The 19,074-nt window shown below is 46.3% G+C and overlaps 1 protein-coding gene across 7 annotated transcripts in view; it reads right to left on the bottom strand.

Annotated features, from left to right (window-relative positions):
- Positions 1-19,074, bottom strand: part of RNF220 (ring finger protein 220) — a 195,490-nt gene that overhangs the window by 36,786 nt on the left and 139,630 nt on the right. For 5 of the 7 annotated variants that reach the window (XM_067001752.1, XM_067001750.1, XM_067001753.1 and 2 more), the window contains 2 exons: positions 11,400-11,521; positions 10,248-10,380 (listed from right to left, as the gene is read on the bottom strand). In XM_067001752.1, the coding sequence (XP_066857853.1) occupies positions 10,248-10,380; positions 11,400-11,521 (255 nt within the window). The remainder of the gene's footprint in view (positions 1-10,247; positions 10,381-11,399; positions 11,522-19,074) is intronic. The other 2 variants (XM_067001754.1, XM_067001755.1) reach the window with 1 other exon arrangement.

The following is a 19,074-nucleotide window of genomic DNA, read 5'->3' as shown; positions in this document are numbered from 1 at the left end:
CAGACACGAGCTCACACGGAGAGCAGCAGTCTCAGGAGCAGCAAGGTAACACAGCCAGACCAAGGCAGACCCAAATCCCTCAGCCAGATTTCATCGGCGCAGCTGGGAAAGCATAGACCTACTGCGCCCCATCTCTGCTCCTTAACTCCTACCTGGGCAGATAAGTCAATTAAACATAAAGAGAACAGCTGGTCCCAAAACCCTCACTCCAAACAAGACCAAGGAACAAAACGGATGCATTAGTAGCAGTATTAATTGCACCACTGCTATGACAGCAGCTATGAGATGCTGCTCATGCAGGGGATCAAGCTCACCTGAATAGTGCTTCTCCTGTTTGGCCCCCAGGAAGAAAAGGTTCAAATCTGAATTGGGAATACACAACATTCTGGATTTCTAAAAGAAAAATCTGTAAGTGGGTCTAAATCCAAATCCATCTCGGCATGCAGCTCTACTGGGGCCTGTATTGGCTGGGAAGAGACATTCATTCTGCTCACAGGTAATTTGCACATGTTCAGGAAAGAAGAGAAAAAGCCTCCTATAAATCTCCAGAACTGTAGCCTCTGCTAATTACACTCCTTGCAGTAACCCCCTTCTGCACAACCTCCCTTTCCAGCACGTTCACTCTATTTTCTTAACGAAATGTCACTTGCTGGCTTCTTGCAGAGTAAAAACAATGAGGGCAATAAAAGTAGTTTATGCAGACACACGGCCAGGCCTCACACACACTTCCCAAGAATGGCTCTAAACTGGGTTTATTTCATCAGCTGCTGAAGTATCCCAAACTAGTACTAAGAGGACAAGATGGCACGGATGCTGTTTTATTTTAAAAGGCATTTGGGAAGAAAGAAACAGCCATTAGGGGTTCTTGAAAGCAAGAGCAAGGCAGAGAATGAGGCCAACCTGAACAGCAGCCCTCCAGATTCATAACACTTCCCCAGCCATATTTCTGGGCAGTCAAATTGTTCCCCCATCTTTTCTAACACAAACAGGGAGAGAATACTTCTTCGAGCAACTTTCACAGCCGGTTGCAGGAAAAACGACATTCAGAAGCCATGAAAGCTGCTCGCGGGACAAGGGTTTCACTTCTCTGGAGCCAGATCCATTTTGAGGGACAATGATTTACCTGGAAAACCGACACTGACTGCGTCATTCCAGCACACCCCTGAAACAGCAGGCAGATGCATCCATCTGAGGCCGCCTGTTAGCTCCCGCGGAGCTGACTGCTTAGCAGCATCTTGGACGCTTACAGCAGTCCCTGCTAACAGATCAGAGGAACAGCTGCCTTTAAAGAAAGGGCCATATAATTTTATGACCATTAACATCATTTTGCAGCAGCGTGCTGAACAAAGGGCAGGCAAGTTCTGCCATACGGACAAGAGCCAGCTGCTGCAAGGCTCGGGGAAGAGACTCCTCCACCCTGCACAGCACCAAAGAGCTGCCCAGGAGCAGTTTTCTTTTATACCTCTCTGTACACCACCAGGGCTACAGAAGGGGAAGATGCACTTGGACCAAAGGGCTGATCCGGCACGGCAACTCACACCGAGCTGCCTCCCAGAGCTCGGAGCCAGCGCGATGCTCTAAGGTGAGAACAGCCTCACGTCGATCTCAAAGGCTGCTCTTCAAAACCCAGAGCTGAAGCACAAAAGCAGCAGCAACAGCCACAGTCCTTGCGGCTACAGCTCGTTTTCCACAGCCAGAGAAAGGTGGATCTGAAAGCTTTTGTTCCCCTGGGGAGAGGGTGGAAACAAACAAAAAAGGAAGAGGGAGAATTAAAGTAATCTTGAATCGCTAAGCAGATTCACATCGCCGGATCAATAAGCACCACTGACAGGGATCACAGGAATGTCGCAACTTTGCCAATAATAAAGCAGCACGGCAGAGCTTGGAGGATGACTTTTCTAAGGCAGCCAAGCATGAAGCAGCAAGGCTGGCGAACAGCTGAAAGCAACACCCTGGCTTACAGCGGGCCGCTGCCAGCGGCGGGCCTCGGTGTACTTTGCTTTAAATAATGATGAGCACAGAGATTGTATTCGTGGGGGAAAAGACAGGAAAAAAGGCCTAAATTTCACAGGCCAAACCCATATGCTCTTCCCCCAAACTAATTCTTTTCTAAGCTGGAAAGAAGAAAGAAAAATCAGTGTTAATTTAATCAATTGATCAGCCTATTGATTGGAAAACTGGAGCTGCTAGTTAGCCGTGTGCTGCAATGCCCTCAACTCTGAAACCACAAAACAGGCCATTGATTTCTTCACTTCCAGCCCCAAAACAAGAAATAAAGCCGTGCTTGCAGTGGGAAAGCAACTTTCCAGGGCAGGGAGAGGATGCAAGCAACCAAGAACAACTGGCCAGGAAACAGGGACCGCCACATCCTGCGAGTTTCAAACTGAAATTAGTTACAGATGCAGTCACGGTGTCTTGTGTAAACTCTATCGATTGGGTAGCTGACAGTCTTCGGAGCCTCCATGCTAGGACAATCAATCCGGCTGCAGTGTCACCTGCCACTTTGCTGAACAGTTGACAATGCAATTATCCAGTGTGGAGGCAGGGAGTTGGCGTGTGTCAAACGCAGTTAGCCACTTTCCGGGCACTACTCGATAATGCATTTCACCGCCGAGTGTAAGAGACGACATGCGGAGACAGGAGCTGTTTAAAGCCATTGAGACCCGTGCTCCCTTTTCCTTTAGAAAAATCTCACTGCCCATGACTTAACAACTGTATTCTAAAATGCTATTAAAATCACGTCAATCAAGCCTTCGGTGCTTACGGCTGAAGTTTGACCCGAGGCTCCCAGAAGTAGGTTGCGGTGCTAGCAAAACTGCAGGCGCTTGGGAAAAAAATAAAAATTATCAAATGACTGTCTTCAAGGCTCGGACTTTCAGAACTAAAGCAGACAGGCCACTAGAAAAATGGATTGGAGAGAGCGGCTAAGCAAGAACAGCAGATGGGACTGGAAGATCTTACACTACATGTCTGAAATCTAGGAAAATTGAAGTTTAAAGGGATGCTGTCAACTTGAAATCCAGTCAATTTCAAAAAATTGAGTAGTTTCAGGTGCTCTACCTGCTCCCTTACTCCCCCTGCCAATTTTCATGGTTTTACAGCAGCATTTGCTGTTTTCTTCTTAATTTTTTTTCTTCTTCCTCTGTTGCTGGGTGACAGACATCCCTTTTCCTCCCCCAGGTATTGTACATAATGCTGTCAAATGGAGAGAATTCCCCTTCTTCCCTCAGAAACTCTTTCTGGTGAGAATGACTGTCGGTGTTACGTAAATCAAACAGCAAGATTTAGCTCATTGTGCTCCTTTCAGCTAATGCGTTCTGGCAGTTTGAGCACAAAAATTAGGTTCTTAGATTTTTGCATGTATTAAAGTTAATGAAAACGTAATATCAGCAATCATGACTGCTACTGCCTATAAAGTATTTTTTTTTTTTAAAGTGATTTTTACTTTGCTGAGTCCCACTGATTACATCGTGTTCCACACTAATGAAAACGCAGTTGCTTGAAGCGTTATGTGAACTTTAAACACACAAGACACCGAGCATCACTTACTTGGTGGCTCACGATGTGAGGTAGGAATTCCGGTATTATTTTTTTAAACATGGATTATTCTCACCTGTTAGTGCTACTGACTACAGTCAGCTTCTGATATTAACGTACAGTACAGTACCCAAGAGACATTTATTAGCTACAGAATCCCTCAGATTCTATACATCAACACAAAGTGTGAAGAAAGTCAGGTAGAGCCCATCTGATTCTCATATATATGTATATTCGCTATGTAAATAGATCTGTAGCATTTTTAGCTCAAGCATTACCTTACAGACAAGTACTTACTCTCAACAGAGAGAGGTGCACACGTTAAGAAATGCTTGGGCTACTCCATCAGACGAGTACAAAGTACTGTCCTTCAGCAATGGAGGGATTACCAGGATTACCACCATTTTACACAAGGGCTGAGGTAAGGCATACAAGTGTTCTGGGACTGAGCAGCCCCCTAAAGAGGGGTTAAGGCATAAAATAATCACTTGAAAAACATTGAATTTATACATCTCACGCACTTCGGAGCTTACAACGGGTAGAAGTGACCAGCAGAAGGTAACAAACCAAACACGGGAAAGCAAAAATGCGAACAGTGAGGGTCTGGGAAGGATGTTCCAATGCGTAGATGCAGAATTGCATTCACCTTACAGAATGAGCCATGATGAAAGCTGAAGCTGGAAGTGTGACAGAGAAAGGCAATGAACTGAGCTCTTGCTAAGTGGGAGGAAGATTAAGAATTTCATTATGGCAAAGACTTCCTGTGCTCTTACCACAGACTCCTCTTGCATCCAAGTTGAAGTCTGCTTTAGCCTGCCAGGGTGAAATGAATGAATTCTGACTCATCTCCACCGAAATGGGGAAGATGATTCTGGTTACTTGATCATTCTTCTAAAAATGACCTAAATATGCCAGCGATATATTCTACTTCCCATGTGGTCTCTTAGGAGAAGCCACACTTTTACTTCTCAGATCAAATTCATTTGCTGAATTTGAGAAGATCAGTTTATACCCTCTTATTGGTATGACCCTAAATGCAGCGTGAAGCCGCTCACATTGAAACATGCAAAATCCCCCCATCTACAGAAGCTTTCCTGCGTGCCCCATTATATTTTATCTGAAAAAGAGAGCACAACTTGCTGCTAAGTGGGGTTCTAGCTGTTACAAGCTCTGTTGCAAGCTTTCCCACTACCTTTATAACATTAGAGAAGCATAGCATGCTTCTTCATGCCTCAGTTTCCCCACATACATACAGTTTGTAGAGTTTTGTTCCAAGAGCTTCATTTCATGTTCATTACATTGCACTGAGAAGAGGGAAAACTCAGCTGTGCCCCTATTTGGAGCCTTCTGCCCAGGCAGCTACCAGACACAAGCAAACTCATTGTGTTCACAAACACCTGCTGCTGGGGCAGAGGAAATGAAAAGCATCTACTTAGATCCTGAAGACAGGACCTCACGCTTACGATGTTAATACTCACACCTTCTGATGTTACAGGTATTTAGAAGGAGAATAAATTGGAGGAGCGCGTAGCTATTGCCATAGAGCTCTTTCCTGGACAACTAGCCTACGGAGGAAGAAGGCTAGTCTATAACATTTGCTTTTCAAACTGAAGCACATCTTGATCCTGCAGAGATAAAGCTGACTGTGGGACTACAGCCATCTGCTGTAAACTTTCAGACATTTTAATACAGTTCCACTTTCCACACAGCTGCCCTAACTGTACATGACATGAGATCCAATGCAAACGGGCACCCTGGGATAACTGTAGTTTGTTACAGCTTATAAGGCTTTACCAAGTCTCTCTTTGCATACGTTAGCAAGAGAAAAGAGCAGCACCAGTTAAAGACATTAATGAATGGATAACAAGCCCTTTGCTACCTTGGGAGGAGGGCAGAATGGAGAAATAAAGAGAAACTTGAGTCAAGTAATCCCCATTTCTTCTTTCACAGTTATTTGCAATCCATCAGCTGGATCCTTGTCATCGTGTTGATCTTTCTTAGAAAGCATCCTTCCCTGAAAACGCCCTGCTTACCATTTTAACGCTTTCAAAGTCTTTCCCTCTTCTGTCTTATTTTCAAGGCAATTGATCCGCTGAAGCAGAGAAGCCCAGAAGAGCAACGGTGACTACGCTGCTACTGTGCCCAGAGGAGGGTTTTGCAGTGGGGGGGACGGAAGGGAAAAAAGGAGGACAGCACGGGTGGGGAGAACTTCGCTACAATTCTTCAATCTTTTCATATCTAAAGAGGACAGCAATCTCTGTTCTATCAGACCGCGCGGCTCGTGCTTTAAATGGTACTTGCTGCTAGTTTGCTTTCCCTGTCTCTGTCTCCCTCCCTTTGAAGCAAACTGGACAGCTTCCTCAAGCTGGCGTTATCACTCCCTCTAACCACTCTTGGCAGGCAATCTAATTCCCCCTGAAAAGGTCACCGCCATTTTAACTGCCTTTCAATCACATTAAGCACGCTGCCGCTCGTGCTCAGAGCACTGCGCCTGCAGCTCTCCTGACTGAGGTGCGATCGATAAACTGACATCCCGTCCCCCGCCGACGGCCCCGGCCGCAGCTCGCCTCCTGCCCCTCTCCTGGGCAAACTCCCTTCCCAGGGCACGGAAGAGATCGAGTGACAAAAATCCCTCCTCAAACGCGCGGGTGGCAGAAGGGAGCTGCTACCCTGGCATTTACTAATCCACTTTGTCCCATCTGCTAAGGAACAGAAGGGTGCGAGCGGCCCCCTCCCTCCTCCCGCAGCCCTACAGAGGCAGCGACTTCACAGGACAGTTTGCTCAGGCACCGCTCCAGACACCTTTGAAGCCGCCTTACAAAGAACAAGCCACCCTCAAGCTTCCCTCAATGCAATCATTACCGTTATCTCTCCCCCCTGCACTTCTTTTTTTTTTTTTTTTTTTGCAGTTAGGAGTTGTGTGTTCCACCCATCGATCCCTGTGTAAGACACTGTTTTAAGTCCTCTTGCCTTTTGACTGTGCTAAGCCGTTTAAGAGATGACAGCGGCTTCTATCAGCGCGAAGCTGATGCGATTCTTTTCAGATAAAGCACTTTTTTTTCCACTCCCCCCCTCCCTTTTCTTTCTTTCAAGTAAGAGACGTACACACAAAAAGAGACACTGAATCTTTCAAAGGAAAAAAAAAAAAAAAACCTTTTGAACTTCCCTCAGGAATTCTTTAAAGGGATAACCTTACAGTGTAAACACTGAGGGTAACGTGCATCCATTCTGGAGAGGAACAGAAGAGCTGCTACAAATACGTTGAGTGGTAAAAAAAACATCAGAGAGGGAGCCACTTGATGCTTTCACTTGTGAAGCCTTGTTGGCTTCCTAAACAGAGAAACTCATTAGACAAAGATTGCATGAAATAATCTCCTGCAACAAAGCCCATCGGAGAGGGATGATCCTGAGACATGGGGACAGATGGCTACCAAGTATTCAGGTATTTCAAAGGAGATTTTAGTCTTGTAACAGTTCTGAGGTAGGAATAGATTTTATTAATACTTCTGTATAGCTTTTTGCTTCGAAGTGAGAGCCCGATTAGAATAGCAGCATTTCATGCTGGTAGCCTCCTGTGCCCATCCCAAACACAAGAAACTTCTCCAGATACAAATTCCTACCTCAAACAGGGCCTCTGCTGAAACGAAGTGGGGCCAAATCCTATATAATTGACAACGATATGCATTTACATCCCGCATTCTTCCAATCTGGGGTAAGCACATTTGGCTCTGGTGCACGAGAGCCCACTGTGGGTTTGTAGCTGCAACACCAACGCAGAAAACAAAGAATTTCCACCTCCTAAGACAGCCCTTAGAAGAGAGGAGCAAGTCTTCCCTGTAAGAGCTTTGGGAGCAAGAAAGCTTCATCCCAGGAACCACAGAGGTGAGACCTTCAGATTGTGATTGCTCTCCAGCATTAGACCATCTTCCAGAAAATCTGAGCAGGGTGCTCATTTCCCTAACTTCTGTTTTCAAGACGAAAAACCCCAAGATCTCCCAACCTCCCCTCACCTGAGAACCTGAGGGGATCTTTCATAAAATTAACAAAGTTTTCTTCACCTCAAGAGTGAGGAACTTTGTCCATTAACCAAAAAAAAACCAAACAATAAAAAACAGTAGCCAGGGCCTAAGTTTGAGCCAGTTCTGTGAGGCTGCCCGGTGCTCCAAGATGCCTCTGAGATGGCCGCAGTGACCTGCTCCCCCCACCGCCCGGCTGTGACATCTCCTCCCAGCAACACGCCATTAAAACTGAAGTTGATTGAGACACACGGCCATTTATTCTCCCCTCTGGTTTTATGTATTTCCCCACGTCAACTCTTCAGACGTTGGTGACATCCCTGAAGCCTGGCAAAGGCTGTCTGGCATTGTGAAAGGCCTTCGATTTCCACATCGCTGCCGCTTCTCAGCAAAGGGAACGGAGCCAAACACAGAGCCTCGGGTGAGGAGGGTTAACGAGGGCCCTGCCAACTCCAGGCAAAGCAGGTTTAAGCATTGGAGAGCATCTCTAAAACGTCATGCTGTGCTTCAGGGTTGTGCATTAGGGATTCTGTCCCTAAAACAAGGGAAGAACCAGCACTGGCGGAGAATGGAAAAAGACAGTCACCTTAAGTTTACTCGAGAGTGCACAAAGCAGGCCTGACCGATGAAGACCTCTGAATGCCAGCAGCCAGAGAAAACATGAGAACCACTAACGGGAGCATGAAAAAGTGTAACTTGCTTAAAAAGAAATACAATCGGCTAACAAGTCAGATCATCCCAGCTTTGCTTCGCATCCCAAATTTTATGAAAACTTCTTGTGTAGGGTAGGCAGGTAGCCTGCAGATATTAGATGGTCATCTCAAAACACGAGGCAGAAAGTTGGTGGGAAAATGTTCCCTGCTTAGGGAAGAGCATCCTGCACCAAAAGGGGAAGGAGTATAATCCAAATATCCTTCCCATCAGAGCAATTACAGAGGGTGTCTGAATTGTATCTAGTCCGTTCTAGATTTCTGATCATTTTCTGGATCTGTCCATGTAACCAAACGTTCAAGGTGTCATGAAGGTCTCAGAGACAGACCCCCATAATTCCTGATGGAATCAAGGCTATTTTCTGTGCATCAAATACAGAAATAGCCATCTACGCACATGCAGCCATCTAGCAGAGGTTACAGCCCTGACTGTTTCTGAAGTCCAGCTAACCTCTGGTGGTTTATATAATGTCAAATAGCACATCTGAGAGTTCCAGTTAAAATAAGGAAGTACCACCAAGGAGTAAGTACTCTGCATTTATACAGCCTAGGAATATTATCCAGGTGAAGATACCACAATGTCAGGACCAAAGGAACTGGAAGACTGTTCTCAAAAACTCAGTTGTTTGGTGAGGGTGAAGGAGAAAACTGTGCAGAAAGAGCCTCAGAAATGACCTGAGTAGCTTTTCTCATCAGGACCAGTAGTGACAGTGACATAGAGGCATCCCACACTTCCCTACTACTGATTGTAATAACTGCACTAAAGAAAAGCCTAAGGCCCCGCACGGTCTCATCAGAACTCTACCTCGAATCACAGACTCAGCTCTCCACACTGGGAAAAAAGAAAGTTACAAAAATGAAGGCCACAGACATGGGAAGTAAACAACGTGAGCTTTGCTGGGTAGCTGTTAAAACCCGAAGAAGCTGTTCCTTCACCTCTGTGCTCCTGATCATCTGCTCTGCTACAATTTAATTTCAGAGGAAGGTAAGAGCAGAGCAGGAGTGCCAGTTCGCCACTGAGCACATGACTGGCTTTTAAGTCCAAGTCCCTTACTTAGTAGCCTTTCCCCTGGAGATATTTTAAATTAAAATCCAAGCTGATATAGGAAGAGATCACATCCCATCCTCTTTATTGAACGGAGGGAGCCAGCTTTGCTCCCCTCATTAGGCATGCACTGCGTGGATTGCTTGCGAGAGGCTCCCCTTAGTGCCAGAGGTTCGTGCCAAAGAACAGTTTAGTAAATCCTCCTCTTCGAGGCCAAAGGGCTGAGTGTAAGAAAGGGGCCAGGTTTCCAGCTAAAATTACATTCACCAATAAAGCTCACGAGAGGTCAAATTTTGCCATAACTCACTCTCTCCTCAGTAACTGATTTCCCCGTCACTGGGGAAGGAGCAGAAGAAGAAGGAAAAATAAAATGTGTTTGTCTGGGAGCCCTAAGGGCTTGCACTGCTGGAGGTGCAGAGCAGGTTCCTGGATTCTCATTTATCAACCTTAAAAGGGATGGAGTGATAAATGCACAACCGGGCCTTTAATATTTTATGCAGGTGCTAAAGCGACTTAGCTGTCACCTTCAATACATCACCAGAGGCTGATACACCAGCTTTCGTCACTCCAGGCTGGGAATTTTTACAATTTCATTTCTATTTCCCTCTCTTCACATATTTCCACGTATATCTTACTATGTGTAACATATAAGAAGCTATTTTCCCCAAATGATCTCCCCATTCTGCCCATTCCTACTCATACCCTCTTTTGCCACATTTCTCGAGCAAGAAATAATGCTATGCTTTTGTTCAAGGTTTGCAGAAATTTTGACTCTGATCATTCCAGAGGGGCAGAAAGCTGGAATTGCTTTACTTTCTTGCAAAGGGGTGAGGTCCCACCCTTCGTGAAAGAGATTTCCAGGTCCCTCCCTTCAAAGACAAGCAACGATCAACTTCAACAGCAGAATGATTCACAAGTGACCCCAAAACATTGGCGCACCTCGAAATCCTCCCTCCAGGAGAGTAGTAGCCCGTATCCTCTTCTGCCCACACCATTCGTACTCTTCGAAGCGGTTGCCGTTCTCGTTCTCGATGTCCACAGAGTCATCCTCAGTCATGCAGGAACCTTCTCTCTGCACGGGGTAAAGCAGGGGCAGAGCGTTGAGATGCACGAAATAGCTCTTTGAGGTTAACAGCTCAGGGTGGGATGGAGAAGGAAAGCTGGACTGTTCCCAGGGCAGCATCTGCTTCCCTCCCCCATCCCCAGTCATCTAGAAGTGAATCAGCACTAGACAAACGCGACAACCTTAAGATCAGAAGTGGCAAGAGGGCATCATTTTCGCGCACAGAAATTTAAGCTCTGATTCCTACAACGACACACGTGCATTTCACATGCGTTCCCTTACTTTGCATGCATGATTTCCCTCTCTATCGTAGAAGCAACAGATTCCTTTGATCCCCAGCACAGAGAAGCTCCCAAGCTACAGGAACTGGCAAGGAATGTTCTCCCACAGCACATTATTTGGGTGTACTGATCAAAAGACACCCCTCCTTACATCATGCACCCCTTGATGAAACAAGAATGAATTTGTTCTCTGCTGTGGGCTTTTCTGCAAAACAAGTGTGAAAAGCCCTATGGCAACTCTCTTTCCCCTAGAGCTTGTTCCTCGTTATTCCCGTCTTTGGGAAGAACAGCAAGAGAATGGTTCTGCTCAAACATACCTCCTAGAGTAAGGTGGTCACGCAACATTTACAAGTGCCAGTCTTACAAAAGAAGCCAACAAAAAATAATTCTAATGTTGTCAAAGGCAGAGATCAGAAAGAACTCTTCTTGCTGTGCTCCACGGGAAGCATAAAGTCCTACAAAAGGCTTCATAAACTTCAATAGCTCTACCTTCACAGTCTACAACTTCAACTTCAATAACGGTGAAAGGGTGCATGAAATAAAAAAGTCACTAATGCGACACAGGAGAAAATCCAGAAGAATCCATCTTCCAAGACAAAGGCAAGTGACTACAGATCTCAGGGAGACACAGTTAGCATTGCCTGCGAGCTCAGCAATGTTAGTTTTTGCCCCACATTAGGTCAGTTGCAGACAAAGCTGGGAGTAGGGAGAAGGGAATGGCAGCTGGCGATCCTGCTGCGCCTCTACCTTTGCAAGGCATTGTTCCACATGCCTACTCATCTCCTCCTCGGATCCTGACAGAGGTCGGCTGCAGAGGGGACATACCTGCCCTTCGTCTTGCTTCCTCCGTTTCATTTTTCCAATCCGAGCTGCATGGAGAAACCAAGGAAAGAAAAAAGGAAGACATGTCAAGTTTGCAGATCCACTTTTCCCTGGGTGCTCAGCTCCAAAGAACAAACCTTGTTGGCAGAAACGGTAAGATTTCACACCAGAAAATCCCATTGCAACTCCCTTTTCTGACTTCCTAAACAGCATGGAGAATTGTACTTAGTGCTTTCCACATTAAACCTGTAACCTGGGGCTCAGTGTAACCTGATTTCAGAAAGGCAGCTGCTCACAACTTCAGAGCTAGGAGAGCAAACGCCTACTGCACAACCCTAAGTATGTTATTCAAATGGTAAAATACTTTCTCTTGGAAGCCTGAAATTGTTTTCAAGTCTCAGTGATCAAGCCACTGAACCCTGTTCTGGATCACGCCTCCCGAGTGCGAGACTCACCCGCTCCCTACACAGAAACTAGCTCAGACCACAGAGAGCTGGTGTAGTGCCCCAGAAGCCTTGGACAAGTTGGGTTACAATCACTCTCAGGATCTGCACACCCTAAATAATTCCTTCCCAGCCTGTCACAAAGAAGTCAGAGTAGCACCTTAGTAGCAGGTAACATTTATGGAAAGATCCTTGCTGGTAAAAATGAGGCACCTATCCTAGATAGCTTCTCTCTCTCTCTCTCATTATTTCACTATTTACTTGTGCAGAGAAACTGGGGGCTACACCGCCTTTGTGAGGGCACGCACTAGGAAACAAACACGTTAGGAATCACGATGATTAGAAAAAGCAGCCAAGGTAGCCTGTTGCTTAATCCAATCTCTGGTTAATTTGAGCCATCGTTTAATGTGATCAAAACATCTGGAACCGAATGATTTGCATTAAAAAGAACTTCTGTCCTTTATGATGATGGCTTTAGGCAGGTATTACCGAATAACTCAATCACTGGCTGCAGGAAAGTTCCTGTTTAATTAATAAGGAAGGTCAAAATTCTGAATGAGAGACAAGGAAAAGCCCAAGGAAAGCCCAAGTGATAATGAGAGATGACACCACCAAAAAGCTGCGTTAGCCAGAAATCGTTCCTGACGTGGCGAGCGCTGCGGCGTGCTCTGAGAGCCTTTGTGCCTGCGGACTGGAAGATCAACAGCTCCCTGCAGCCAGCAACGAGGAGAAAGGTGCTGGAACGCCAGGACCCTACCAGGGTATGGGGAAAGTTTCTGTCAATTGTTTTCTAAAATATGTCAGTTTAGTGCATTCACATCACCAAGTGATTTGTCATGATTTAGCTGAGCGCACCGACACAGACCTGAAAGGCTTCTTTCAAGGCTTTCCTGTTGGCTTCCCTGCACGTGGGACTCTCTGGGTTAGGACATGCTTCCCCACAACCCAGAATTAGGAATACTCATCATCCCCTACACTCTGTGATGCTCTAGGATTAAGACAGCAAAAAATTCTTTCCTGGACAATGCTTTTCTGCACCGAAAGAGCAGATTTGGAAGAAAATCCCAAACCCCCTCCCTCCATAACACACCTGTGTTCCTGGTTTCATGAAAAGGACTCTGCAAACGTAACGTTCCTACAATAAGAGACGACTTGAGACTAAAGCAGGAGTGTTTCTGAGACGTGGCACTTGGAACAACAACGACCCTCTTGAGTAAATGCACACCGCTTTCAGCAATTGTCTGGATTTTGTTTGCTGAAGTTCCACATTCCTCTCTTGCGCTAGGCAGATAGCCCACCTGCCTCTCCGCACGCTTCAGGTAGTTCAGTACTCCTAGGAGGATGTTTTTGCTAGTTTCCCTCCTATTTCGTCTGCTTAAACCAGTTATTTTCCTCACACTGCCAACCTTTACTCCGGAAGGTAAACCGCTTTACTTCCAGTCAAAACAGAAGCAAACATTAATTACAAAGTGTTATTTCTGATTTCAGCGTGCCCAAAAGAATTATGTTCCACTTTTAAATAAAACAATGACCACCCCCCCGGCTTCTCTGTTTTCTCTTCCCTTCCTGAAGCCCCCAAAGCCACCCCTCCTCCTCTTCCTAACCAAGGTCACGCAGCCCTGTTACCGGCAGCAGCCCCAGTTAATCCATGCTTTGTACTCAGTGCATGAGAGACTTCTGGAGTTCTGGTTTAGTGAGTACCTGCATCCTCCAGCACGGCCCTTCCACACAAGTTTCAGATGCTCTTTCCTTGCCTCATTAGCTCCGCAGAGCCAGCACAAAACAGGAGAGGAAGCTGGAACCTGACTCTACCATACCCCAGTAGACACCCATCTGACCAGAGAAAAACGCACGAAGGCAGAAATGAAGCCTTCTCTCTCCTGGTCACAGACATCCTTCCCTCACCTCATCCTGGTTTTAAACATGCAGGGAAGGAGCAGGTAAAGTATTTGGGTAGGATGAATCCAGGTCAGTCAGTCTGTCTGACACATTTATCAGTATTTTGGATTTTTTTTTTTTACTGCCAGACTCCTCCAGCCCACGCACAAAAGGAAAGCATCGTGTTTCAGGCCTTGCACCGATAAATTCCTGGGATCCTTTTGCCACAACAAGCACCTGCTTCGCAGAAGTGCTACAGCAGAGCTGGGAACGGAGCCGGGAACAGAGCCGCGCTCTTTCAGCTCCATGCCAGACCCAGCGGACAGCTCCTCTCGCGGCTCCTTTGGCTTCTCGGAGAAGCAGCCCTTTCAGTTCCAGTGCCACAAGTGAGAAAGCCACTGGACGGGAAGAGGTGTTGAAACCGAATCCCCCTGCCATTTTCATTCCGTGGTCATTGGCAGTGGCAGCGCCGTGCCCACGGAGGCTCGGGGTGCCCCTGGTGACAGCAGGAAAGGAAAGGCAAAGCTGCGGCCTCCGAAGCCCGACCCGAGCAGCGCTCTCCATACCCGGCTATCACTTCCAATCAGCGCAGCGGGGACAGAGCGGCCCCAAAGGCACGGGGTGATTGTGGCGCTGTCCCGACGGGGAACAGCTCAAAAGAACACGCGAGTGAGACCACAGGATTGTTAATTAGTGTTGATAGATGCAATCATTTCTAATTAGCTCACTAATCCCTCTCCCCCACACTCCTGTCGCAGGCGGGAGAGGGGAAAAAAAAAAAAAGCCATTCCCTCTTGTAATTCAGGGAGATAAAAACACAGCCGGAGGAGGTCTGGCTGCAAAGGACTGAGCTCAGGGAAGCAGGGCTTTGCACGGGGCTGACCCCTTCTTATCTCCACCTGAACAAAGACTCTGTAGTTATTATTCCAGCCTTCTGCCAGGAGGTGAGGAGTTCACTACTTTTTATTAACGTTAATAATTATTATTAGGCCATCCGAGGGCTTCTAGCACCTTGAAGGTCCCCCTTCTCACAGACGTACTTTACGCAGTGCTCTTGCTGGGCGCGTTCTCCCTCAGGTTGCACTAAAGCATCGAGCACTTTGTCCTCTCACGTCCCCTCGTAGCATTGCTCTGCTGACACCACCAGCGGGGAGCACGACACAGCCTCTCTTCTGAGCCCTACCAGCACTGTGCTGGGAGCCTGCAAGCCCCCAGAAAGGTGGCCCCCACCCATGAAGGGCACCTTTCAAGGTGACCCTTTGCGAGGACCCGGGTCTACGTTAACATCTCCCATCGTAACTCAGGAGCTGGCTAAGGAAGCTTCCCTTTTCTAACGTGGGGTCACTCTCATTCTGGCCTGCACCAGGGGAGAAGCTGCTTGCACAGGAGAAAGAGGAGCCAAACCGGCACCTGGGTTTCCAAATCCCCTTATGCCTCTGGGATGCCCCTGCCTTCCCAGAAGAAGGGACAGAAGGAGCCAGGCAGTGCTGCTTTATGGGCAGAAGGGACCCAGCATCTTTTCTCACAGCGGGCTCTTCCTATCTAGGCTAAACCTTATTAATGCCTACAGATCAGGTTATCCTCTAGCCCACGAAAGTTTCCTGGGAGAAAACCTAACGGGTTTCAGCATTGACTGCTGCCCTCCCCGGTAACCAAAAATTCACCTTCAGGACAGGGCAGTCTAATTACCTCAGGAGTGCTCTTACAGAGCATCCAGCAGTGGACACTACACAAAGCTCTCCTGCAGCATCGAAGGAGATGATTAAGTTACTAGCAATATCTCTTATGATTCCTTCCACCAGTTTGAGTGGTCCCCTGAGCCCCATGCAGACATCATTAGCAGCTCCTGCAATGGCAGGCCAATCAAATTAAATGGAAACATTTTTGTCTCCTTTCCGGTGAAAACCGTCTAGCTTTCTCCCTCCCCCACCCATCGTCAGCTGCAGAAGCCCATGATGTGCTGGTGCTGGTTCAAGTCCAACAAGAAACCCTTCGGCATTCCGTTAGGGGCACCATCAGCACTGGAGCCGGTTTCCCAGGCAGTTGCAAAAGGAGCTTTGTAAGGACTTACTCTGTAGCTCTGCCGAGAATGCTGACTTTGCAAACACCCCTCAGTTTGAATCGAAGATATCCGAGCACCTACCCTCTACAAATCTACTGCAAAAGTTTTAAGAAGTGCTTACGCTTTGTTGGACTTATGACAAAGAGCTTCTGGGGCCGAGCAACTTATCGAGGAGCATCTGATCCAAGGAACACAGGCAACAACGCCCGAGTACAAAAAGCCACCTCAAGAACATGCTAGAGCAGGAAAACAGATGGTCAAGAATAAATCTGTTTCGGACCTTATGTGTAATTTGCTGCTCATCTGCCTGAGAGAGAACATTAAGGGCCAAATTCACAGAAGGGTCTCAATGGGGCTTTCACATTTGCACAGCCAAACTTCCACACAGATAACGTTCAGCGATCTTCCGTCTGACACTATTCTCTGAGGGCGGCACAGCCTTGACCTGCAGAATCCACGTTCTGATAGACTAACGGCTAACTCTGTGCTTCTGATTTTGAACGAGCACCTAAGCAGGTTAAATTCCGTAAGCACCAATTTGCAGGGTGGCTAAAAGTTCCGACTTTGGTGACACTGGAAACAAGGCAAATGAAAGAAATGCCTTCTTTCCCACATGGGTTTGTAAGGAGTCAGCATCTCATACTCCTGGGTTCGTGAGGACACAGCCTCTGCAAAGTGAGTTTAGCACAGGTGAAAGGTGCTGGATTAGCTCACTGAGACTGACGGGGAGCTTCAGATACAAACACTCAGTCAAGAGCCTGAAAGACAGAACATTGCTGCTCCAAAGCTTGCAAATGCATTCACCTTACTTACAGCTCAATTTAAGTTAAAAGCTTGACTTAGAGAATTAAAATCCTGAAGTGTCAGGTGCCTGCAAACCACGTAGCTATCGGGACCTAACCACCTGGCAGCCAGGCCAACAGCAGCTCACGGAAGACGCCCCCCTCTCTACCTTCTCTTAGCTCTTGTTGTACTGCCTGAAGCGACCACAATGGGATGAAACAAATCCAGGAGATCTGACGGGACTCAGGCACAAAAAGCCAGGGCAGCTGAGATTTGAGTCAAGGACAACGTGGGAGAAGAGCAAACACCACAGGTCTCCTTTTACAGGAGGAGTTTCCCAAAGCGATCCTGGAGCTCAGCTGGTAAGAAACTTTAGAGATACCAAGACAAACTGGTAGCAATGATACTGAAAAATACCTTTAGAACGTAACGGAAATGAACAAAATGGTACATTTTTCATTGACAGACAGACTGAGTTTTCTATATGCGAAGTTTCTTCAGTGTGTCAATAAGAACATTCAACAAAGAGCCAGATGTCTTTGGACAAGTCCTACAAAATTTCTGACAATGTAAACTGACAGGGATAAGGAAATCAATCTCACAGAGCAAGCCATAAAATTGTGTGATTGATTAGATGCTCATTAAAACACAAGATGTAGACAAATAAGCATTTTTTTCCCCCACAGCACTCAAGTGTTCTCCATCTGGAGCAACAGTGCTTAAATAACTGTTTAACAATAATGTGGCAAAGCTTATGGATACCACGAGTTATTTTAGTACAAACAACTGTTGAGGAGGAAAGAAGAAAGCAGGCAGAGCTTGGTGGTCATAAGCACTGAAAGGAGCTGTACACCTATCCAACCATCTGGCTGGATACTAATCTAACAGCATAGGAGTGAGCCAGGCATCACCGTGGGGATGTTTTGTGAACAATAACCACGAATCATAAAAAGCTAAAGTCAGGAGGAACCAATTTTGATCCAGTTTGACTTTATTTGTGATCCAAAGCATTTCAGCTAATACTTCTGCATTCAGCCTCCTAACTTCCGGACCTAGTACTGTTAGGGTATAGAGCTGAACAGCCAGGAAACACCAGAATTAAAGTGTATTATATATAAATTAATCAAATGCCCTCACCTGCAATACGGCTGTTAGTTCTTCTGACTGTACCCCAAAATATATATACAGAGTAAAGGGTTCAGCAAAAGCAATGCAAATGCTGAGCAAACTTGAGACTCCCTTTAGTTGACAAGCCCAGGTTCACAAAAAGATCCCAAAACAGGGTCCAAGACGAGTTCCTAGATCACAGCCCGTGATCAGGAAGCCCCGCTGAGCCAGTTCAGCAGAGCACGCTGTCATCAAGAGCTTCCATTCATCCTGAAGGACTCCACAATGCCAAGAAGCTCTCAAGCCTGGCTCAGACTTTTTTTAAATAAAATTATTGGCCTGAAAAAAGGCGGAAGGTGTGAGCTTGGACTGAACTATCCAAAAATGATAAAGAAACGGTTTGACATCACTGACTCCAGAGACCTTTGTCACACAAAACAAGTCACTGCAGGGTAACATCCGAGTGCATTTCAGTCATCTGAAGTCTGTGTCAGGAAAGGGGACTACCTGCAAACACTGGCAGCCCACTGCGCTCATCTGGTAGTGCTCACGTGCTAACAATTACCCAAAATTGATGCAAGGTAACTCATCTCTTTAATGTATGACTTGACAGACCTTCAAGAGTTCACAGGTTCTGGCCCTCAGGGTGTGTATTTCAGAGTCTCCGAGCCATCTCTGAACTCAGGTGTATATTCCTTGTAAGGACATTGGGTCAGTAACTTCATAAAACTTCTATTTAAGATTATACTAAACGTAGTACTCCAACTTTAAGCACACTGTTTTGGCATCAGCACAATCTAAAGCTTTTTGCTATTTTGTAAAGATATCTTTACCTTTTTCTAACTAAATGGCATCATCACAATGTCACCCATGTTGTCCTACACTATTGCAGCAGGAAGCTCAAGATTGACAAGCCTGGTGGCTTGAGAAACTAAGCTAAGTGGTACCTATTGGGCCAGCTAAAACTCGTCATCTGTAACATCAGATGACAGAATATTTTTATTATTTAAGTGGTAAGTTCTGACTTCTCTGAAGTTTGGGAAGAGTTTGAACTTCTGCTCAAGTAAAGAAAGTAACGCTTGATTTACAAACACAGGGATGGACCTCTGTGAAAGAAAATGGTCTCTGGTTTAGTTTTTGGGTACTAAAAGACTCTTCACTAAACGTATTTGTCCTCTTGCTGTTATAAACGCCCAGAAACATGGGATTAAAAGCAATGCACCAGCATGCGCGGGTTTGAGAGAAAAAAAAAAAAACCAAACACAACAACCATGACGTCAGATGCAAGCACGCCCAGAGGCTCAGAGGCTGCTGGTTTAAAAGTTTA

The sequence above is a fragment of the Anser cygnoides genome, chromosome 8, assembly GCF_040182565.1.
Source record: "Anser cygnoides isolate HZ-2024a breed goose chromosome 8, Taihu_goose_T2T_genome, whole genome shotgun sequence".
In the NCBI taxonomy this organism is placed as follows: Eukaryota; Metazoa; Chordata; class Aves; order Anseriformes; family Anatidae; genus Anser; species Anser cygnoides.
This window is presented reverse-complemented; position numbering and strand designations above follow the sequence as displayed.